A 24,024-nucleotide genomic window follows, 5' to 3' on the forward strand; every position below is an offset into this window, starting at 1 on the left:
CTAAGAAGGAAGCATTGCACACTTATTGACTGCTACAACAGAAAAGGCAAGGTCTCACACTGAGTGATTTAAACTCAGCTGATGCATAGAGTACAGTTACCACAAGGAGAAGAGATGACACAAGTTGAGCATGAAGCTACCAAATACATTTGCAGATTCTTGAAGGAAAAAGCCAAAACGCAGCTAGGCTCACTCATCTCCTCCAAACTAACCTCCCAGCTCCCCTCCAGGAGCTTTGAGATGAAGGAAGAGGTTGGGAAGAGCGCAACAGCTATGATAAATCCCAAATCTCCCACAGCAAGCCCTGAGGACCATGGCCCAGGCCCCACATCCATCCCACCAGGCACAAGGCCGCCCTTACGCTCGCAGACGTCAGGGTCCCGCAGGTCTCTCTCTGGGTGCTGGTAGTAGAAGGGCTTGCAGAGGTGGCAGCGGCGGCCCATGGTGTTGTGCTGGCAGCCGTCACACACGGCCCCGCTGCTATTCCCTGTGGCCATGTACACGGCCATGTCAAAGTGGCACTGTGAGGAGTGGCCATTGCAATTACACTCTGCGACAAAGATGAAAATTGAGAGTAGCATCAGAGATGAGTCAACTGAAGAACATGCAGAACTTGACACATGGTCATAAATACCACAAGTTGCTCACACAACAATGCATAATGCTAAAAGCAAGCAACACCAGCCTTCAGATTTGCATTTTACCCAAACTCACTTTTACATGCGTTACTATTGCGGCCTTCGGCAGGTCGCCAAGGTAAGTCATGGTAGAAATCCAAACACTGCTCACAGTTCAAGCCCTTGGTGTTATGTCTGCACATGCAGTGCCCGTGGACCTGTCATCAAAATAAAATATATACATATAAAAAATTGGAGAAATAGTTGATTATTAGGGAGGGTGGAGGAAAAAAACACGCTCCTCCAATTCACTCAAAATATAACTAGTAGAAATACCTCTGGGGTCTTTGCATTACAATGCATACAATGCAGGTAAGTGGAAATGAAGGGACACTGAAGTGTCTCGTCTGCTTAGGTTAAAAATGTCCTCATAACAAACCTGTCCTTTCCTTACTGGAACTTACACATGAATAAATGCTTTTAGGCACAAACAAGGGCAGTACAGTTCCACCTAAATAATCACAAAATCCTCTTAGAGCTACCAATTAGCTGTTTATTACTTGTTAATTAGATATTAACATGCATCAAGTTACATCAGCATGTCAGTTCTAGCCCACTGCTGCTATACCTTGCTTCTCTAAGGAAAAATAACCACATTTTGGATGGGTTTCATCCATCAGACCAAGACTTTGTCATCAACACAGAAGCACTGAGCAGATGGTGTGGATGTGACAGCAACTGCCTTTGGTGATGGGGACTACCAGCACTGGAGCCACAAGTCTAAGGCAAAGGGCTGCTGTCAGGTGGAGACCCCAGCAGAGAACACGGAGCAATGGAGAATACCCACATTCTGCAGCCCCTGAGGCAAGAACACAGCTTTCCCCTATGCTGCTGCATTTTCATCTAGTTAATAACTCACTCATTAGCATGCCTGCTATTACCTCTCCTTAAGCAAAAATCATGGGGAAACCCCGAACCAAGAAGGGATGCAACACTCTGACAACAGCACTCAAGGCAGGTATCAGGATTTTCCTACAGAGCTTGCTGTAAATTAATCAGGGCTGCAGCTATGCAAATTGCTTCTCAGCTGATAAAGACTGATACAAATACAGATCTTGTTTGATTCATGAAAGTGTTTCGTTCTTTAAGGCCACAATTTACTTCAATTTCAGGGCAATGATTTCAACACAAACATATCTCCTGTCCCTTACAGAAATACTCTTTTTCTGCCTTGCTGCCTTTTCATTTCATCAGCTCTTAGAATAATTAGAAAATGAATGCTAAAACTATCTCACTATTTCACTCTCTGTACTTGATTCATGTCAGTAAGGACAGATGACAGGTTTGCTGCTAAAGAGAATGACTTCAATGGTTTTCATTCCTTCCTTACCATTCCTTCCACTTCTTCATTAAAACCCTCCACTGGCGCACACTCGGAGGCGTGCCCGTAGCAGAAGCAGTTTCCACGCAGCACCATCTCATACAGTGCATAGTAATACTTCTCGCGGATCTCCCGCCGTGAGTCCAGCAGGTTGTCCCCCAGCGTGTGCAGCTTGGTGAACTTGACTCTTAGATTTGTGATCTTCAGCAGGTCTGCAGGGGACATCAGAAAAAACATGTTTTGGAGTTATTTACCAGATACGGTACTGAATGGGAGGAAGCCAGCAGTGACTTCCCAAACACACTTCCTACAGGCAGATTAGATCAGGCTTAATTTCAGCTCTTACATGCCACATATTATATCACTTCATATTCCCCTCTTCTAAAAATTACAGTAACTTACTACAGGCTGATGCTGTGTAAGCTATTTTAAGCTTAGATAAAAATACTGGCTTGTTTTACTATAGGCGCACTACAGGCATTACACTATAAGCAAGAGCACAAATATGAAAAGCACGTACACCAGTCCCTACCAGATGAGATACTGGTTCTCTAGACACTCCAGGGTTTAAAGTGTAAGATGTGGACAGCAGGAGGAAGGGAGGGGGTCAATATTAAGCAACTGCTGACAAGTGGACTTGGAGCTTTAAGAGTCTTTCGAACAAAAATCTAAGATGGAAACAAGACACAAATATATTCCTCTTTCTTATACATCCAACTTTCCCAGCAAACTTAAGCTGATGAAAGCAGCCTCTCCCTCCTTTAAAAGTTTGGGTAAAAACATTCAACCAATACAGCAACTAGCAAACGCTCTCCTACTTCAGATACTTTCTTCTACTGTGGTTAACTTTACACAGAAGGATGTGAACTGAAACTAAGAAGGAAAATGAAATTAGAGGTCAAGTTTAAGGCCAAGCACTACCATTCCCTGCTCAGGCCAAATGCCAAAAATGGTTAAACTCTGGCCACACTACAGCAACAGGTCTGTACATCTCTCTGCTTTCCTTGCTTGCAATGACTCCCCATGCCCACTATGGGCATTTGTAGTTTATGATCACACCTGTGTGGACCAGCTATACAGTGTTACTAAGGCCGGTCACTCAGAAGTCATGATGCAGATGTTCTAACTTCTGAAATATAAAACAGGACTACCTTGGTTTTACCTCAAAATGCAAAATGATCTAATTACATTTGGAGTTCTGATTCTTCGCTTTCTGAAAACATTCCAAGGATTCCCTTGGTGACCCCATGTATTTTGCAGAGGGGGTTCCTTAAACAAAACTCTTTTTCTGAACCAATAAGGAAAGAACCAACAACAAAGTGGGTGAAGACACCAACTGCTCTTTCCCAGTAGATCACTGAGTCAGGAAAAGAAGTCATACCAAGAATGCATTCACATTATTAGAAGGGCTAATGTTTGACATTAATTATGGGTTGTTTTGTTTTGTTTTATAGTAAATAATTAAGTACAGAAACACTTCCAAATGAGCTTAGAAGACAACTGCATACATACTTTGAATCCTTGGACTGTATGGATCTTCAATTCTGAAAGCAGGATCTAAAACACGATATATGACCTGGGGAAAAACAGTACAACAGAAGGCTCAGGGAATCTGTATTTCTACAGAAGTCTGCACAATAAGCATACGGGAAAAAAACCCTCTGACCTCTCCCTCAGTTGAAGGCTCAATGTCGGAGTATCGGGAATCACAGATGATATCATCCACCTTCTTCATGGGTCCAGTTGAAATCCCAGGAAACGAGCTCTCACAGTCATATGCAAAATACCTATAGACTTGCCATGTTTTTCCAAAGTCAGATGACCTTTCTATCAGCATTGCAGCAGGGCGGAATGTCTAGTAACGAGAAAACCAAAGGAGGTTGTATTCTGTTAACTATTATTCACATTTACATTGAGCACTTTTAACTGTGAGCTATCAACACATCTGGATTTTCATCTCTCCTCTCTCTGTAGAGATTATCTGCCCTTTCACCCTCCACCACTGCTATTCTACTTTCTGTACAGGGGCAGTTCTTCAATATAACGCACATTAAACCACTGACCATCTGTCTTTAGAAAAGGCTGCATTCAGTGATCAAGCAGGTAAGTGCCCAAACTGGAGTGCTGTGCCCAGTTCTGGGCTACCCAGTGCAAGAAAGACAGGGATGTTCTAGAGAGGATGTTCTAGAGAGAGACCAGGTGGTGACTGAACAAGCTGCCTAGAGAAGCTGTGGATTCTCCTTCCTTGGGGAGACTCAAAACCCACGTGGAGACTTTTCTGTGCAACCTACAGTAGGGGTCCTGCTATAGCAGGGAGGTTGGACTAAATGATCTTTCAGCCCCTACAATTCTGCATAAACTAAGAGATTTGTCTCCATGTAGAGAGCAGGGATTTAGCCCTGCAGTCCCTAAACTGAGCTGAAGGCTGCTGCTAACTCTTGCCTGTAATTTAGGATGTACAGGATATAATCTGCCATTCCAAGACATCTGTTTGGCGAGAAACAAAGGCACTCTGTGTACAGATGTTCCTTCTTCCTGAAGACCTTCCCATTTGCGAAATGAAAGCTGATAACACAGCCAATTTTTTTTTAATGAAAAATCCTTGCTACTAAATGATATAACTAATAATCTTCTATACACATAAGCACCACAGAAACAAATGACCTGAACTGTGTACGATCCCTTCTGCAGCTTCACACACTCGATGTTTAAGCACAACACAAGCCACAAAGTCACAGCTGAGCGACTTCAGGAGTTAATGGTTGACAGATCTGAAAATCAGGCTAACCAGCTCACACAGAGCCCATGTCCAAACACCAAAAAGGTGTGAAAGACTCTCATGTCCCTGTCTTTAGGAGACACATAGGGCCCTGCGCAAAGCTCACACTGCAGGTAAGGCTGCAGGATCCTTACCTTGAAGGTCATGATGAGATGAGTGAAATGAAACTCAGCCTCCAGGTTCAGCTGGATTGTCACATTTTCCAGACCTGCAAGAGCAGAGAAAAGGAACTGTGCATAAGCAAGGACACTTGCCAGCCTCTGCATCAATATTTCACCCATGTTCTATGCTCTGCTGACACTGGGATTCTCTTCTTTGCCACTTAACACTAATGTCAAAAAGGAATATAGAGCATTAACGAGTTACAAGGAGACACTAAGGACCTGCTGAAGACTGCATTACACACGGAATTACTGTGATTCACCTGCAAAAACATGCTGCACCCAAATCATGAGCCTGCACTGCCTTCATTTCAGACTGCAACGTGGCTAACACCACCAGATGCAGGACAATGGTGGCTACAGAAACTGACCATCTCATAGCTCAGTGCTGGGAGGCTGGTGGGATTCAGGACACCAAGCCCAGCCCCATGCTGTCCGCACACACTGCAGCCACAGGGTGGCAAGCCAGCTGTGAGCCTCTGCAGTGCTGACATCCAGCATCTCACCTCGTGGGGAGCACCTCCCACCTCTTTTCACTCACTCTGGACCCTTCTGTCCATCTGGACACAGGAACTGTTTCTTTACAGTATCATTTTTTACATGCTCCCAAACCAACCACCCTAGCCCTGCTTTGCAATCACGAGGGCTTGGAAATCATGACGAACAAAATGCAGTGTGACTACCTATGGTCAAGGACTCTGCACAGAATCAGCACGTTGCAAACATTATTTTGTCATGCAAGAAGAGCTCTCAAAGCAGCTGGGCACCAACTGTGCTGCAGTCAGAAATATTATAAAAAATCAAGTGAGATTTACAGAGAGGAGGAAGGGTAAAAAATGAAAAGAATAAACCAACAAAGTGCTTAAATCTTCAACCAGTTGTGACTTGATGTGCAGCGTACAGCACTGGTCCCTTCTGCTGCATGCCTGAAAGGAGGAAAACATGAATTGGACAGAAAGAATCATTTGTTTTTCATTGTTGAAGGACATTTTCATGACCTTATGAGCTAAGAACTCTGCTGTGTGGATGCTGCCAAGCCTGTTGCAAAAAACATGAATTATTTGGAATGCTAGAAGAGAACCAGTAGGGATAAGCAGTTCAGTAGGCAGATCTATATGGTTAAAATATGATTAAAAAGGACTTAGGGAATTTTTTTCTCTACCAAGCAATAGAAATGTTACAAATATTACCATGTTATTTTAACAGTCTGCTCCCTGCCAGCATATTTACAGAAATCCCATCCCGTCCATCTGGCTTTAGGGCAGGATGAAAATCTAGATGCCTTGCTTTCTATAGGAAAGCACGGCAAAAGCAAAACCATGAAAGCCAGAAGGGCAGAAGAAGGGCAAAAAATAAAATAAAGGCCACCAAACTAACATGCAACTTGTTGAGTTTTTTAGCTCGCCGGCTCGTTTCTGGCATTAGTGTAAGTGCTTGGCACATGAGAGCAGGAAGCCAGGCTCATGGCAGCAGGACGGCAGCCCCATCAGTGTTGGGGAAGCCCCGCAGTGAGCCCTTCCTTGGCAGCAATGCCCAGGATCTGCACTGCTGGAAGGGCTGTTCCACTCTCCTGCCCAGACAGGAGGCGGGCCTGGAGCTGCTCTGGGAAACTTCTCTTTTTAGCAAAGGATTCTCACAAGCGGCAAGAGAGCTCTTTCCAGCACTCCTGGAGGGCTCACAGTGTTTTGTTACGGATACGCAGCCGCTCCAGGACACACAAAAGCAGCGTTTTACTCAGCCCTCAGCTAACAGCGTGATCCTTCCCTCGGCAGTAATTACCAGCCCTGAGCTAACAGCAAACACGGAGGTACCGGAGACAAAGGGAGATCGCCTGAGCCCCAGCTCCCGGACACAAGACGTACCATTTTCTGATTGCCACCAAAGCTTCAGGCGATTAGGAGCGAATGTGGTGACCACGTTCTCAATGCGATGGCTGTCGGGATTGAGAGTGTCATGGAAGGGCTCCTCAGAGTCACATATGAAACATTTTTTGTCCTCCTGGAACAACAAGATAACCAACATTACTGATTTGATCCACGGGCAATAGTTGCTTCCTGCAGATAAGAGTATTTTTCATTCATACCACATTCCGTGCATTTTGCCTGTGGGAGGCATTGAAGGTGTGGTGCTTTGTTTCTCAATTAATTGATAAGTGTATTTACCTTTATAAATTGATGCAAAACGCCAAACGGAAAATATGCCAGGAATTTCGTGAGCTCTACTTTTATGGGTGCTGTGCTTCCTATCTAAGCTGCAAGGTTCAGGAAATCCCTCCCAGCAGCTCCCAAACACAGGCGGCATCTTCAGAAATCCCTGAACTGAAACACGTGCGCATAAAGCCACACGTGTGAAATAGCCCTGGCTCTTAGGAGCTCACCTGGGGATGTGAGTTCTTCACATCTGGAGTCACCTCCACAGAATCACAGAATGACCCGGGTTGGAAGGGACCTCAAGGATCATGAAGCTCCAACCCCCTGCCTGGCAGGGCCACCAAACTTCCACATTTACTAGATCAGGTTGCCCAGGGCCCCGTCCAACCTGGCCTTGAACACCTCCAGGGATGAAGCATCCACAACCTCCCTGGGCAGCCTGTTCCAGCACCTCACCACCTCCAGTGCATACTGTATTCAGCAACCAGCGTCTCCACTTTGAATCCATCTCTTCAGGCTTCTACCAACACCCTGACTACAATCCCACGCTGTGCTCACAAACCCAGCTTGCACAGCCTACAAAACAACTCCACTGGGTGCAAGCGTGGCGTGCACCACTCAGGAAACTGGACAAGCACTTCTCACCACACCAGGGCACCAGGTCTGTGCCAAGCCAACTCTCCATCTCACCAACTTCATTCATGTCCCTGCGCAGCTGCAAAGCCACATCCCATAGGGACTGGTCTTCCTTGGCTCCATGGCCAGGGGATGCTTCCACACCCGCAGCCTGGCAGAGCTCAGAAGTAGGTAGAAATACATCAGACAATGGAATGAGGTAGTGCTATCAGCCATGCCGGCACATCTAAACGCCCCAAGCGGTGCTTCTGGACTTAAATCACACCTCGGCACCTCATCACTTTGGGGATGGCAAAAACCAACAATGCGCCTTTGTTACTCGGCCGTAGCTGGGTGCTGATGCCCTGGGACTCTGACCCCAAGGCTGAGCCCGGCGTCACCCCCTGCAGCGCAGCGAGGGAGGGAGGTTGGGGAACTGCGGGCACAGGAGGGAGCGGTGCTCCTTCAGAGCGGCAGAATCTGCCCCATTGTGTCCGCAGGAGCCCTGCCCCGGGGCTATCGCTTTACTTTCCGTATAACCAAGCTGCCCATTGCCGAAATTCCATTCCTATCCTCCATCTCCGCTGAACGCTTTTAAGCTTAAGCAGCAACAGCCTTTGTTTCCCCCACAGATGAACCCGACAGCCCCATTCGCGTCCCGTCCGTCGCAGCCCGTACAAATACAAGTTACGGGTGCAGCCGCCGAGCACTACAGACCACTTGCAATCAGGAAGCTGTCTAGACGGCTCCGTGCAAGGCTGAAATAAAGGAAAAGCCCTGCCGGAGCTCACGGCGGCCCATTCCGTCTCACCGACTCGCCTCACGGGACGGGGCCGCTTTGGGCGGTGCTCCCGCAACGGGGCTCCGACGGCGCGGGGCTCCCCGTGCCCGCGGCTCCCCCCGGGGCTCGTCCCGGCGCCGCTCACCTGGAGGTGGCTGACGATGCAGTAGGGCTCGGGCTGCCGGAGGCCGCACGTCGAGGAGGCGGAGAGGCGGGCGGCGCGGCCGATGAGGAGGTCGCCGGTGGCGGGGTAGCAGCTGCCCTCGGCGCAGCCGTAGCTGTACTCGGGCTCCTGAGCCGCCGCGACCCGGAGCGCTGCGGGAAAGAAGGGAGAGGAGGGGGCAGCGCCGTCAGGCCGGGCCCAATGCAGCCCCCAGCTCGGAACCGGGGGTCCCCGTGCCCCGACGGCAGCGGGAGCGCGAATAGGAGAGGGAGCGGGGCCGTGCGGGAGCTACCGATGTAACAGCAGAGGTAGAGCGGGAGGCGGCCCATGGCGAGCGCCGGGACGGGACGGGTCTGGACGGGACGGGACCCCCGCTGCGGAAGCTCCGCGCCGCCGACAGCCTCAGAGCGGCCGCTGCTCGCAGGCGCTGCTGCTCCACGCGGCTCCCGGGGAGCGGCTCCGCGCCGCTGGGCGCCCCCGGCCCTCCCCCTCCGCCCCGCCCCTTCGCCGGGGCCGGGGCGGGCCCGGCTGCACGGCGCTCCCGGCCCGACGGCGGGGCGGGACCACAGCGGCCCCTCCCAACGAGGGGCCCCGCCGCAGCGGTACGGCCGGGGAGGGGGCGGCGGAGGAACGGGATGTGGGGCTGCGGCCAGGGAAGAGCGGTCCCGGGCTGCGGGGCGGAGGGCGGCAGAGAACCGACTGAAAGCCGGGTTCATGAGCTGACACTGAGTGGGAGTGGAGGGGGGTCCGTGCAGGGAGCGGGCTTCGGTGCGGGGATGAGCGTCCCCGACGGGGCGACGCCCCGCAGAGATGTTATCAGCAGAGGAACAGTGCGGGAATGGGGCTTCAAACCGCTCTGCCTGCCGCGGGACGGGGCCACGGCTCAGCAAAGGGCCACAGCTCTCGTGTGCGGCGCTCGATGGCCACAAAGCACGAAGAGAAGCCGGTACCGGGATGGTGGAGGGATGGTTTGAGGGGAGCAGAGCAGTTTGTTAGTGCAGCGGGAGCTCTGCTGCCCGCCTGTGCAATGCAGCCACAGGCTGAAGCTGGAGCGTTTGCCCTTCTGCTGCTACTGCTGCTCCGGGAAAGCAGTGAGGTTGGAAATGGAGGATCCCGTGGGCTCAGTGTGCTGAGATGGGTCCTGGGTCCTGCACACAGGGTGTGTTGTGCACACACAGGCAGTGTGTAAAGCTTTGCCAGGTACCGGTGTCCCTCAAGAACACTTTGCCCTCACTGTTTGCAGTCACTGAATGGAAACGTGCGGCGGGCTGCGTCCCACAAAACCCTGCCGGGTAGGTAAATATGCTCGCTCTCGTTTTACAGATGGATAAGCAGAAACAGAGAGATACCAAGTGACTTGCCCTAAAGGTTAAACACCAGGTCTGGAACATAACCCAGAGCTCTCCACCGAAGGGCTCATGGCTGTGTTTCATTAAAGATGCCCAGGAAATTAAACCATTCTTAGTTGGCAGGGCAGGTATTGAGGTATTGTTATTCTAAACCTCTTTTGGCAATGTGGGCTTTGAATTCACGGAACTCATAGAATTTCACAGTCCTGTCATGCAAATCACAGCTTGGCTTTGTGTTACTTTCAATACAACAACTGCATTTGTCCTACTTAGGAAATGCTTTACTCTGCTGCGGGTGAGCTCCAGCAGTAAGGGGCAGAAGGTGCCCTGCAGCGTCCTTCCTGTCTGTGTGCAATAGCGGTGTTTCATTTCCACTAGATTCTTTTCTATCCCATATTTTTATTGAGGTTTTCCCCCCCTTTTCTCTCTCTCTCTTTCTCTCTCATGGTGTTTGGATCTAACACAACAGATCCGCTCGTGTACCTGGCTCAGGGATGTCTCTGACCTCAGGGAGACCCAATTTCCTGCCTGTTGTAGCACGGCTGTGGTTGAATGCCCAGCAAACATCTGACAAGATCCTGCTTGATTCAATATCTCTTTGATTTCACATGGTTTTGATTAAATGCTGTTTGTTTCCACAAGAAATAAAAGTGGGGTTGGGAGGACTGAAATGAGTGGGTTTGATCCAGGTCAAGTATGCACACCAGCCTGCTCGTCCCTTTCCTAGGTCACATCAAGGGTATGATAAGGATGAATCCTGTGTTCTGTATGGCTACAAAGAGCTGCTGTGTGAAACTCGACTGCCATAAAGCACCACGTGCAGGGGAATTGCTGAGAAGCTTCTTCAGAGCGTGCAGCCTCCAGCTCTGTGGCTTAGGTTGAAATGCTGGGGTGGTTCTCAAGCTGTAGAGCGTGTTAATGAAAAACGTGGGCCACCCCTTAGGAACGCACACAAAAAAGGTTCTAATTTCAGAGTCGATTTTGGCGTTAAACTTCTGTGCACTGCCATCCAGCGGGCACTGGGGGCTTTGCTGCCTGTCACCCACCAATCCTGGTGGTTTTGGTGAACATAGGGGATCCCCCAAAGGTGAGGTGTTTCCCTGCTCTGTCTCAGCAAGGCCCAGCTGTGGACAGCTCTGTATTATCCTTCAGGACTTTATCCTGATTACTTAGTTGGGTGTTCTATTAAAAGTTTATTAAAAGTTGTTTATATTCCATATAAACTCAGGCAGACTAAAAACCAAGAGAAAGTTACATTATTCCCCACACCAACATTCTGTACACACCTTCAGACTTATATACAGAGGGCAGCCACCCTGTGCTCATGAGGTGGTAAATACAAAGGCCTTTGTTGCGCTTTACCTGCCCAGCCCTTAGCTTTTGCATGTTGAGTACTTGCTTTCCTGCTCTGTGATTTCATTTTTAATGGCTATCACTTGTTCCTCTAGTTGTCTGAGTTGCTCTGCCTTGTCTTGCTTGGTTTGGTTCAGGTCCTGAAGCTTCTTCTCCAAATCTGAAAGAGTAAAGTCACATACAGCAATGCACATATTTGTTCTGTAAGCAAAATCCAGGGATTAACAGTGCTCCTTTTTCCAGCATTTTTGGAGGCAATAAGCCCATTTCAAATGGAGAATGTTATATATGCAACAGGAGGGAAAAGCCTGGCTTAAGGACAGTGAGAAAAACATGACAGCTTTAAAACAGTTCATTTCTCAGCATGTGCTTTTGTCTGTCAGCTATGACGGAGCAGGACGTTTAGCTCTTAAAGCAGCTGGTTTAATTGGAAACATTCAGAGGGGCACTGCAGCTACATATGTGTGCAAAGCCTAAAACATTTGAATGTAATGGGCTTAGGTCTTCCTCCTTTACAGAAGTGTTTTCCTAGTACCTGTGAAGCTACACCAATGAGAAGATAATGGCAGTGAGTCAGTAACGTACTATTTGCCACCCGTTCCCAAAGCACGGACCTTTGGAGAGGCTGAAATTCTCACAATACTTCTTTTCAAAGTGTCTGTTCAAAATATTGGCTCGAAGGATTTGCTCCTGGGATGCAATTTCTGTTTCAGTTCTGCTGACATTACACAACAGTTCTGGATGCTGAACAGCATCCTATGCCCAAAGATTCCCAGTGGAGGTGCCCAGAGCAGAATTTGCTCCTCTGTGTGCAATTATGAGAGCTGTACTGGAAGTCTGCCCTGCAGCCTCCCTATGTGTATGTCCCTATACACTATGTGTGGATGTGCATCTTTTAATGGAAAAACACCTGCCTGCAGCTCTCAGTAACACAAGTTGTCATCCAGGTAGTGTAAGAAAAGACAGAGTGCAGTGGAAAGGTGAAATGTCCAAATGAAAGCTCCTGGCTTCATCTGCAGCTACATTTTTAAAGCCCATCCCTCTGCTTGCTACGGAAAGGAGAACATTACCTGTTATCCTTCTAATTTTCTTTTCTGTCTCTTCAGCCAGTTTTTCTGCTTCTTCCTTCAATTGCTTCACTTTCTCCAGAGTTACTTGTGGAGGTCCCTTTGCTTTCAGCTTGTCCTGAAGAATGGTGTACTTCCTTTTAATGTCAACGAATTCCTGTAACAAAACCCCATTACTCGGTTTAGGAGCATCTCATAGTTAACCTGGCATACCAAAGGGTATTTAAAAACAGAATAAAAATGTGTGGAAAAGCCACATTTGAACCAAACTTAAAGTCTCTCAATCTTCTAAACCTTAAAAACATCCACCATAAAAACACACTGAAGAGTGCTCTGCCAAGCCATGTATAAATTGATGAAACAAAGTGCCCATGGGGGAATCTAAAATGTCAGTGAGGATGAAGATGGAAAGAAAAAAGGGTTAAAGACTTTTAAAACTTACATTGTTTTATTTCTTTTGATAGGGCTTTTCTATAGGTTTCATTTTTGCCATGAGGATTGATTTGTATGTAATGCATTACCTGTAGCATCACTTAAAAACAAACATTTTTTTGGCTGGGATATTTATTGGCTAGTTCCATTTTGTGCTGAGTTAGGGTGCCTGGGAGGTTTAGATTTCTGCTGGGTTTCATACAACCTGAATGCTCAGTTGTGCTCAGCCTTTGTAGCTGCGGGTGTCTGGTTCTCTTCATGCAGCATTTTAGCAATTTCCAGCTGCCTCAATGCATTCTTAAGGAACTGGAGCTATTGAGAAGCACCCAGCCAACCCCGCCTCCATGTGACTCCCACCGGGTTTGTCTCTGATGGTGAGCAGCACAAGACAAATGGCCAGACCGCTTCCATCACTCACATATATTAATATCTGGTTCTGTGATTTGCTCTGTTGTGTTTGCTGGTGCCCATGGTGACTTTGAGTCTTATACACAGTGCAAGGAAAAATGTCACGGAGTAGCCAGTGAAACGTGTATGTTTTCTTTCATTCAAGCAAACTGAAGTGCTGGCTGCTAGAAACCTTAAAGTGAAAAAGATACATAACCTTGGGAATTGTACATGGCCTGGCATAAGGAAAACTTAGCAGATCTTTGAGAACGGGGTAACGCAGTTACACTTCCGAGTCAGTAATACCATCAAACATACAAGGAATCCTTTTTCCCTTTAATGTGAGACAGAAAGGCTTACATTATCAATTTTCTGAGCTTGTTCATATGCTGCCTCTGCCCCCGCTCTCACATTTGTAGCTTGATTCCTGTTCATCCGCATTTTCATCTGCAGTGTGGTCATTTCATCTTCCAGATTGGACTGTTTTGCCTTAAAGTCATTGAGTTCATCGCTTGTCTTGTTCATTTGGTTCCCAGCCTGGAACAGAGCAGTTGGAGGCTGTGGTTTCTTATGCCTTGTCCATCCCACCTGCAGAGCTTGGTAATGAAGGAGATGAATGGCAACTGACAGACAAGAGGAGCCCCTGACATGTTATGGAATTGATATTGTATCTGAGACATACTTTGATTTTATTTTACAGCTACATTGAGGAAAAATTGAGATAAACTCAATAATGCATTCAAAGCTTTAGAGCAAGATACCTGTGAGATTTGTGCTCTGATTCCTTGTATCTCTTCATTTAACTTCATGAGGGTATTTTTGGAGCGTCCTTGGGAGCTCACGACATTTTTTAGTTCATCATTAATTTTGTCCACAGGAGGAAGAGCTTTAACTGCTTTGCTGAAATGGAAGAATAGAAAGCACGTGTAGTATTGTGTTGTTGAGAGCAGAACAAACACATTTCAAATGCACCCGTGCTCACATGCAGAAATGTTCCCTCAAGTTGACAACCTTAAAGTGTGGTTGATAAAACAAAACACTGGTAGGGGCCTTGTGTGGGAGAGCACCACCTGCTGTGCTGAAGGAGAGGATGGATGCTGCGAGCTGCCTGGCAGAACACTGCTGCCAAGGAAAGCAAGTGTCCGTAGGGACTGTCCTACTGCCCACAGTGCCATCTCAGCTGCAGTTTGCACACTGTTAAGGGATCAGCTTACTCACTCAGCAGCCCGTGCCTCCACCAGCAGTGTCTGAGCCACTTCCATTTTCCTGTTTCTCTTGTTTGCGTTCAGTTTGTACCTCTCACAGTGTGCCATAACACTTCTGATTTTGCCAAGCAAGCTCGTTAGCTCTCTAGGAGTCAGGGGAAGGTTTATCTGCAGGACATAACTTGCCACCTGTTCGATGTCTTCAGGAGGCACGCTCTCATCTGCAACAGAAATTGAGCTTGAGAAGTTCTGAAGCACATGCTTCCTCCCAGCAACATGCAAAGGATCATTATGGTTGCCTAGACATCGAGTTATGTGGCAGAATAAAGCTGACAAGCACAGCGAGAGTGTAAGAGAATTACCTCCAACAATTTGTGATTTAATATTATGCTTCCAGGTAGTGCTGTTAGTGTTGTCAGAACTGGCTGAGCTGAGGATTTGAACCCACTTTGAACTGGGTTATTAAAATTCTGATGCAGAACTGAACCCACAGAGGGCTTTAAGTCGGTGCACCGCGCAGCCAGATGTGTCAGAGCCCATTTCTCCCTTGGCCCCCAGATCAAAGAGGCTCTGGGGAGACCAGGCTGTGAGTGAGGCTTTCCAAGCCGGCCTGTGGGGGTAATCCATTCCCTGGAGTTGCCACAGTGCTCAGAAAGAGGTTCCTTCACAGGTTAATGAGGAAGGCTAAGATGCAGAGAGGGATTTGGGCTGGGCAGAGATAGGGTGGGAAATCAGAGTGAGAAAAATATGTTTTACAACTCTCCTTCCAAGTACTCCCATTGCAGCACTAGCAGTGCTAAGAGGGGCAGGTACTCTGGGTCGGAGGAGCCAGTGCCTTGCAGTGTCTTATCATCACGTCTTTTTGCTACTCACTTCCCTTTGTGGACAAGACCTTGGGTAATAATGGGGTTGCAACGTGTTTGTGCTAATGCTCCAATGTAACTGATGGAGAATTAAATAAAAGTGTAAACAGCTGTGCGTTTCAGAGAGCTGTTTTCTGTCAAAGTACATTCATCTAAAACTACCATGCGAGTCTCTGTATGGTACGGTAGACTTGATATAACTGTATCCATTTCATCTGCCACGGTGCATAAACTTCAATTTACCAACAAAAAATTCAACAGGAAATGCTTTAGCAATTATTAGTAAATGCCATATGTCTTCTAAGAACATGTAAAAGAAGGCCAAGGATGATGTTATCAATTGCTACCAAACAAAAATATGAGAACACTGAGGATTAAGTGGAGTTTTTCCTTCAAATTCTGTAAAATACCTTAAATATTCCTTAACAAAGAGAGCCCTCTGTCCTCAGCCCTCACTGCTGTTTGGATGCAGAGGCGTGAATGCCAAAGGACTGCCAGCATGCAGTCCTTAGAGAATGAGGAGATCAGCTACATGCAAGAGATTACAGAAAATACTAATGCATTTCAAGTCCTTTTATGTGCATCTGGTTAAAAAAAAAAAAACCCAAAAATGAACAGGCAACAAAACATCTTTGCAATTGCGTGTGTGGAAAAGGGTTCAGGGCATATATTGCTTTGTTATTTTTTGTGAGGGTTGAAGTTCTACCAGAATCCTTTGATTCCTCGAGTTACAGCTTTACGGAGAGGATGGAGCAGTTTGTCACTTTGTGTCCTAATTCCCACGCTCCCTACAGAGAGCTCCTATGGGCCGGGAAGAAGGGGGTGGAATAACAATTTGAGGATGAACTGAGTATGCCTGGACGTCATACACTGTATGAAATTATATTAGTAGCCCTTTGCTCAGCTAACCCAGGAACTGAGGGTCGTGTTGCCTGCTTCAATGTAAACAAATTAAGAAAAAGTGACAATAAGAACATGGCAAATCTATGGGGAAAATAAAAGCAAATGCTGTCCTCTAGGAGAAAGAAACGCTAGAGAAAAAGAGATTGAAAAAGGATGCACAGATCTGGAGGGGGTCAAGAAATCTGATATGTGTGCAGCTCAATCACTTTCTAGCCATCTATTGTTTCAGTACATTTGAATATATACTGAAGAAAAATAAGTCAGAAAGAGCTTTCCTTGCATACTTACCTGACAAGAAGTTTTTCACTTTTCTGATGAATTCCTTTGTGACTTCTCGATCAATTTTAATCTGATTCTTTGCTCTCTCCAGTTCCCCATTGAAGTGTGAGCCTTTCAGCTTGGTGTCTTCTGCCATTTTTCTGATGCTTTCAACCTGGAGGTACTGTGAGAAATAGCAGCTGTGTTTTCTGTGTCCATTGCTTGGCAAGGTGAGCTCTCACACTATGGAGGTGTGAGAGTCACCATGTGGAGTCACTTGGTGTGGCTTTGGGATGCCTGTAGTAGGAGGCTGCTTTGGGGAGCTCCTGAGGTTGTTATGTCATGGCCTTTGCCTAGCCTTAGAAGAGGCCTAAATCAAGTATTTTCTTCTTCTGTTGCAATACTGTGACATGTCACTGATCAGATTAATTACAGAAAAGGCACATAATTTAATTTGCCTTTCTATGCTGTAATTGCTGTTAAAACACACTTAAAAACAACAACAACAAAACTAGAAACTAATACTTGCCTTTAAAAGTTAAATTTTGCCAATTAAATTAATGTCTGTGATTATTTAACTTAGTGCATTAATTTAATTATCAAACTCCAAGAGTATTCTGCTCTTCTGGGGGCTGTGCTTTGCTCTAAGGAAATGCTCAGGTGCAGATAGAAGAAATTCCCTGTTTCCCCAGGCAGCAAGAAAAACAACCTCATTTCTACTTCGCAACATGTGTGGGAGGGCCATTCCTGCTGTCCCTGCATGTTTGGGGGCCTCAGGGTCTCCTGACTGCTCATTTCTACACCCGCTAACTGTGCAGTAGCGTGGTGTGGATTCTAAAGGAGGAAATAGATGCCCAGGCACCCTGCAGGGAGGGGACAAAGCACTGCAGAATGATGTTTCTATTGGGAAATGGCTTTTGCCTATCAGTGTAACAGGCATTTTCTCTGATTGGTAATGAGAACAAACTGTCGTTTCGGGATTTGCCTGTTTTGCTTTTTTTGCACATGTTGTGTTGGCCACACGTTCCTTGAGTTATTTTCACTGCTCCTCTGAAGTAAATTGGAGCAGCTGAATACTTGATTTCCATATAAACACTATAGGGAGTAGAAAATATTTGGCTTGAATTTATCTGCAAGAATTCCTTAGTGGTAAATATAAAAGTAACATAAAATTGTATACACTGAGCTTAATGGTATGCACAGCAGTCTTAATGGGATAAACGTGGTCCATTCTTGGGCTGCTGGCAAATACTGCTGTTTGAATCTTTCTCAGTGCAAATAGAGACAATATTAACCTAATGTCACCATGTGCATTGGCACAGGACACCATGACCCCATGGGATCGTGGCACCTTCAAGTAATTAATGTGGCTTCCTCAGACAAATAGCTGGGCTGGATAAAATGAAGCTGGAGCTGCCTGACTTTCCACTTACTGTGAAAGGAGTGACTAGCTGTGATGTAGCCAACACTATCTCTATTAAGATGGTGGCCAGACCCCTATCTTATCTTTCTCTCTGACTTTGGGAATATGTTTAGCAAGCAAGCTGGGCTTCTCTAATTCACAAGTCTGTGCTAAAACAGCTTTTCCTCCCTTATATAAAACAGCATCCAGGGAGAGCAGAGGAAGAGCAGGCTTCACAAAGGCAGCAGTGCCATGAGATGCACCAGCTCATTGGGTACTGAGGGTTTTAGCATAACTGTTGACTTGCAGTCGAGATACTACTAATGAACAGTGTTTCCCAGGAATAGGTTGCCCAGTTTTCCATCCTCCATGCACTGCACTGAACAAATGTAATTTTGATGCACATACTTGATTCTCAGGGTCCTGTAGCTGAGTAGTCAAGTTAGTCAGCAGGACAGCAGTCTCCTCAGCTTTCCTGAATGCTCTGGAGGAGAGAGGAAGAGCTCCGCTGCAGTTTGGGCCTCCCCCACAGGCTGCTGCAGCACAGGAATGGCTTCCTGGCACCCCACAGATCTGCAATAAGGAAAACATTTTGTCAGGACTTCTCTGGGTATCTGAGATGCACCTTTGGTGGAAGGACGTTGGACAATGCATGGGATTTTTTGAAAGACACACAGTCTGGTATCTCCAAAGATAAGGCCACTGCCAGTTAAAGGATCCCTTTGCCTGACCTGAAGGATGCAATGGCAGCTCATGGCTCTAAACCTCTCCTTCCATCAGCCATCTGTTGGGTTCTATGTGTTACAAAGGGACCCTTGTTTTACTGTGTGGCAAAAGGGTTGAAACTGTTCCCATGCCACATCCAGCCCAAGGAGCATCCAAGTCTATCCAGTTGGTTCTGAAGGACCCACCCATATAATTTCTCCAAATACAGCAGCATGCCTAAGCTTCTACTCATTTTGACATAGATATTGAGGCTAAAGGCTGAGACAGATGTTCTATTCCAGAAGTGGCAGTGCTATCACACTGCTGTTCACAGGTGTTCCACAGGTGCTACAAAGGACATGCAAACACTTCTTATCCACTCGAGGGTTGCTCTGCTTAGGTTAAGCCACTGATAAGAGGAGGTCGGGGTTAATCTTTCTGAATTTACACTGAAGACCTCTTCATATTAGAAAGTGCTTGAACAGTTCCTGGTGCTGCACCTGCCCTGGGAACAACAGCTGCCAGAAGGGTGGGAGTGACCACAGCTGGGAATTACAGCTGTGTCTGATGTGACGGCAGGTCTGTGCCAGGGAACTGTTCTCCAGATTTAATATGCATGTAATTACTCTTTTAAAATAAAAATAAATAAATAAATAAAAACCAACAAACAAAAAAACTAGCAGCATAAAAAGGAAATTCTTATTTGGTTCCCATTACAAACTCCCAGCACCTACCTTTTCAACCAAGTGTTGGATGTCAGGGATCTTGATCAGCTTGAGCTGCTCCATCACTTTGCTCCCTTCCCAGCCCTGCTTGTGCATCATAGTGAGCACTCTCTGCCTTGTGTGCTCTGAGTGCCTTACCACTGGGGTTGTCTCACGAGCTTTTTCTTCTGCCAGGAATGATACTTCAGAGTGTTTCCTAATGTTGTTGATGGCCTCTGTAGCAACAGAAATAGCAATGATGGCCTCTGTAGCAACAGAAATAGCAATGAGTACTAACTGATTGCATTCATGCATGTACTTGAGTGCTGGACCAATGGTGAGTGACAGGTCTGTTACTGGCGGTTGATGTGGGACAGAAGGGATGGACAGAAACTGCCATTTCTTCATTCAAGCTTTCTAATCCTTTACTCAGACAAGTACCAAACAGGGGTAGTTATTGATGAGCATAACACTTGCTAAAATAGCTGAAAACGCAGTGGATCCTGTTTTATTCCTCAGAACTGAAGTTTGGGCAGGAGATCTGTTCCTACTACTTGTAAAACTAAAATGATCAGCTCTGTGACTGTGACTTAGGGAAGAATCCGTCCTCCCCATTTTCAGCATAGCACCCAAAAGTTAAAGTCTTCTGGGCCAAAATTTAGATTACAAATGGAAATGTATGACTTTTCTATGGCTCTGAGGAAATACGATTTTGGAGTTGATGTACTGAAAAGAATGAAAGCATTTCCATGATAAGCCTGTAGAGCAGGCAACAGATGCTTCTTTGCTTAGTGTAAGCTTTTCCTCAAGTAGAGACTCAAAACTATGGAGAACATTCCCCTTCCCCCCCCCCCCCCCCCCCAGTTGAATAGCCTAAAGAAAGGAATCAGGCCTTTTGCAAAACATGCAGTTTAAAGTTACTGCTGTCACATCTCCAGGGAACCCTAAGTTTTTCCCCAAATAGCCAGGCACAAGTATGTGCAATGATCCAGAACTGATGTTTTGTTAGTGAAAAAGCATTAGAGGTCATTGATTAACATCCCGCTGGGCTGGTAATGACTCAACTACCAGTTGAAGTCAGTGAGAACCCTCTTCTCGAGTCCTGCCTGCTTTTTACCAGGCCCTAAAGCTCTTGGTCTTGCTTTGGCTGAAGCAGAAGGATGTTTAGTTGTGTGGATCCAGGATTACTTGTTTTATCTTGCACCTCTTGGAAACAACATACAATCTAAAGTTAGATCCTAATACAAAGTACCTGGCAAGAGGCTACTCTAAGTCCCTGTCTAAGCAAGAGGCTGTTTTTTATGCAGTTATTCCATTGCAGGAATATTTTACAGTGATTCAACTCTTCGTTAAATGGCCCAAACACATTTTTCATGCTTGGGTTGTGATGGAGCTGTAGGGATTCCAAGTTCCTTTATGTTAAACACAGTTTCTTAGCACAGACTTGATTTACAGCTCAGGAATCTGGGCTCACCACATTACAATGCCACAGTGGCTGCAAAGCCAGGGAACAAGACTGGGAAGAGGTAATTTAATGAGATTTCATAAACTGCAAGAATTCTTTTAAGAACACATGTCTTTTTTTTCTTTTTCCAGGGAGCTCAATTCATGATTAACTATTGACATTTCCAACTCAGGCAGCTGAGTATATGCCCATTTCAAGAAAAGTCCTGAACTCTCATTTCACTTCCTCTACAAACCTCTACAAAGAGAAGTAGGTAGGAGCCCATTTCCCTTCACGTGCCTGGGGCACAGCTATCAAATATCCCCCAGATCAAGTACCTGGCATATCTTCCATCCTGCTCTGCCCCGCTTCCTTGGGCCAACAAAAAAGCATGAGTAGAAAAGCAGACAGGGCCATAGCCTGAATCGTCCTGAAATGTTGAAGGGATGAGGGAACCAGGCATTGTCCCAGGCACCGGCGAAGCTGGCTTTCTTGAGGGAAATGTCATTTCTGTGCTGCCAGATGCTTGGTAGCAGGACCAACAAATATTTGTGGCCCTTACCAACAATTCAGCTTAAATTCAAGGTCTTCCCCTCCCCACACCCCTGTGTGCTTTTTATAGGGCTGTTTATCTGCCTCCAGAGGCCAAGAGATGAAAAAGCCTTGGAATGTGACCAGAGAGCACCGCAGATGCTTCAGCTGTGCATCCACTGACCTCTCTGGGATTTATTGTTTCTTTGCCTTCCTGCCTTCTCAGAGTCAGCACAAGACCCAGTCGAGCTGGGACATGGTGCCTGTGAAAGCTGTTCTGACTGCATATGTGGGATTTGAGTAGAAGTCTGGTCCCCCAGGCACTGCCAAGTATAACAGTGCAAAGAAGCCCCAAACCTTAATGAATCTCTCTTATCCCTTTTCCTTTCCCATGGCTTTATATACTATTGATTTTCTTTTCATTTATTTCGGTCTTGTTTAGTCCAGTCTTCTCACTTGTACAAAACATGAAAGATCTTGAAGCGGGATTGCACTGCCTTTAAATTCTATCTATCTTCCATGCTGGCTGTAACATCTGGGGTTCATACCTTAGCAGCCACCTCTCTGGTCAGATGGTGGAGTGTATACTGCTGACAGTCTCCTGCTGTTGTGAATCCAGTTAGTATCTGATCAAGATCCCCGAATCATAAATTCCCGTCTTTTCCCAGAGTTCATGAAGCCTGTGACATTGTTATTACTGCCATTAGCAGCTGATGGAGACTATACTTAGCTCAAGCACAGACAGAGTAATTATTTAAAAAATGCCAAGGAACTCAGTTCTGTTTTCACATTTTGTGATGATGGAGAGCCAGTTCCTTACCACATAAAGCCATGTATTTTCCCATGGGAACACTGGGAAGTTCTACGGCTCTCTGCTCTAATTAAACAAACCATTGCTGCGCAACATTTTTAAAGTGTTGCTAAGAGGAATAGGAGTCAGAAACAGGGAAAATGGCATCCTTTGCTTTTCTACTGTATGATCTGAGAATCTATAAAGTGAAACTGGGTGGCCTTTAAATCCTGATGGAAACATCGGTGCTCATGAGATTTTTGACTGATACGATCATGCATATACCTGCACCTGAACTTTAGGATGCTAGAAATCAAAGCATTTTAAAAACAGAAGGCAGTTGGGGAAGTTACTATGATAAAGTTTGTAAGATTTGAGCTTTTGTTGTACCACATGGAACTAAAATCTAAGGGTCCTTGAAATGTTGTATGGCTCAGCGGTGAGAAAAGCAATGTGAAATTTCATGGCATGCTTTCACCTATTTCAGTACTGGCTGCCTTACCTTTGAGGCTCAAGTAATGAAAACTGCGGTGCAGATCTAATTTCTGTTGTAGAAGTTCATAGACACGATCAGCTTCTTCGCTAATGTCTTCAATGTTCTCAGTGAGGTCGGGAAATTCATACGGCATACTGTGAATCGGACCCATTTGTGTAATTTGTTGTCTACAAGGGAAGGGAGAGTTAATGAAGAAGTCAGACTGAATTGCTCTTAAACCAGACCTGAGGTACGCACTATTTTAAAGGACAAGAGAGAAATTTCTAAACGAGCAGAAACATTGACTTGTAATGGCTTACTTAGGAAACCACTAGGAAGAGGAAAATTCCAACATTGACTTCTATGCCTTTGGGGGGGCAGTGTGTGAAATAGTCCTAGAATCCTTAGACTACAAAGAGGCCTTTAAATGTCCTAGTCCAATTTCCCTGCAATAAAAAGGGACACATATATATGTCTCTCTATATATCTATTTGGATTATTTTGTTCATGGATCTACTGAAAGCATCAGATCAGTGCTCCAGCATCTTTTTCTGATCAAAAGAGGGATTTGAAGAGTAGGGCAAGGCTGGTGACACCTGGGGAAAGACTGCTTTGCCAGCCAAGGGATTTTAGTGGGGCAGCAGAGCCCTTACCGAACGTAGCCATGAAAATCCTTGATGCCTGAGAGTGCCTCCCATGAAAAAACAGGATGTTTCAGAATTCTTTCCATTTCAGAAATGGCATCTTCAAAGGCTTTGAATCGCATGTCACAGCTGGGCATCCGTCCTCCTTTATCTTCTAGGCTTGCAGCAAACCTCATTAACCCTTGAACAGTCTGGGAGAGGGCAGTAATTTCAGTGTCCCACTCATCAAAACAAAGGTGACACTGACGGCAAGAGGGAAAGTCTTTCTCAAAGCCACGGCCGCACTGGTCGCAGAACCGCCCAGTGACACCAGCACGGCAGTTACACACACCAGTAGCTTTGTCACACTGGGGCCAGCTGGTTCCCTCTGCATTACAGTTGCATGCTGCAAGAAAGGGACAGCAAGTTATACGCTATTGTTCCTTCTCTGCAGGAGTAAGGCATACAGAAGGCACAATCGTATATTCTAACACAATAAACAGAAACTGGTTTTCTTTGCTGCTCTTTGAGCCTACTTGGCTGCAAAGGGACAACATTACCTTGCTGGATAGGACTCTGATATATGGGGTTTATTTTTCTTGATGGGTTTCTACTAGATCTTTCTACTTGGAACAAGTTGGAGCGTTCCCCCACTGTGCCCAACTCTGCTCTTCTAGCATTGCTTCCCTGCACTTTTACACTGAAGGGAAAAACAGATGGTAGCTAACTTCAGCCACCCAAAGGCCTCCATGTATTCTGTGTCAGTCATCTAGGCTCCTTCACTGGCAATGAAGAGAAGCACCAATGAAGGTGCCTCTAAAAATCAACCTAAATTGGTACTCATAGAATCACACTATATTCCAGGTTGGAAGGGACTCGCAAGGTT

General features: G+C 46.2%; 2 protein-coding genes across 2 annotated transcripts in view; both read right to left on the reverse strand.

Moving 5' to 3' along the window:
• Positions 1–9,106, reverse strand: part of LAMB1 (laminin subunit beta 1) — a 37,116-nt gene extending 28,010 nt beyond the window's left edge. Inside the window, exons 1-9 of the mRNA XM_015851498.2 lie at positions 8,940–9,106; positions 8,630–8,799; positions 6,801–6,936; positions 4,912–4,985; positions 3,665–3,853; positions 3,511–3,574; positions 2,008–2,210; positions 715–835; positions 362–550 (exon numbers count right to left, since the gene is read on the reverse strand). Of these exons, the coding sequence (XP_015706984.1) occupies positions 362–550; positions 715–835; positions 2,008–2,210; positions 3,511–3,574; positions 3,665–3,853; positions 4,912–4,985; positions 6,801–6,936; positions 8,630–8,799; positions 8,940–8,976 (1,183 nt within the window). The 5' untranslated portion in view covers positions 8,977–9,106. The remainder of the gene's footprint in view (positions 1–361; positions 551–714; positions 836–2,007; positions 2,211–3,510; positions 3,575–3,664; positions 3,854–4,911; positions 4,986–6,800; positions 6,937–8,629; positions 8,800–8,939) is intronic.
• A 2,063-nt stretch (positions 9,107–11,169) lies between these two features.
• The window catches only part of LAMB4 (laminin subunit beta 4), a 39,213-nt gene continuing 26,358 nt past the window's right edge, over positions 11,170–24,024 (reverse strand). The window contains exons 25-34 of the mRNA XM_032446712.1: positions 23,169–23,544; positions 22,543–22,703; positions 19,306–19,511; positions 18,275–18,439; positions 16,495–16,648; positions 14,454–14,661; positions 13,997–14,135; positions 13,596–13,772; positions 12,420–12,573; positions 11,170–11,509 (exon numbers count right to left, since the gene is read on the reverse strand). Coding sequence (XP_032302603.1) covers positions 11,370–11,509; positions 12,420–12,573; positions 13,596–13,772; positions 13,997–14,135; positions 14,454–14,661; positions 16,495–16,648; positions 18,275–18,439; positions 19,306–19,511; positions 22,543–22,703; positions 23,169–23,544 — 1,880 coding nt within the window. The 3' untranslated portion in view covers positions 11,170–11,369. The remainder of the gene's footprint in view (positions 11,510–12,419; positions 12,574–13,595; positions 13,773–13,996; positions 14,136–14,453; positions 14,662–16,494; positions 16,649–18,274; positions 18,440–19,305; positions 19,512–22,542; positions 22,704–23,168; positions 23,545–24,024) is intronic.

This window comes from Coturnix japonica, chromosome 1 (genome assembly GCF_001577835.2).
Source record: "Coturnix japonica isolate 7356 chromosome 1, Coturnix japonica 2.1, whole genome shotgun sequence".
Classification (NCBI taxonomy): Eukaryota; Metazoa; Chordata; class Aves; order Galliformes; family Phasianidae; genus Coturnix; species Coturnix japonica.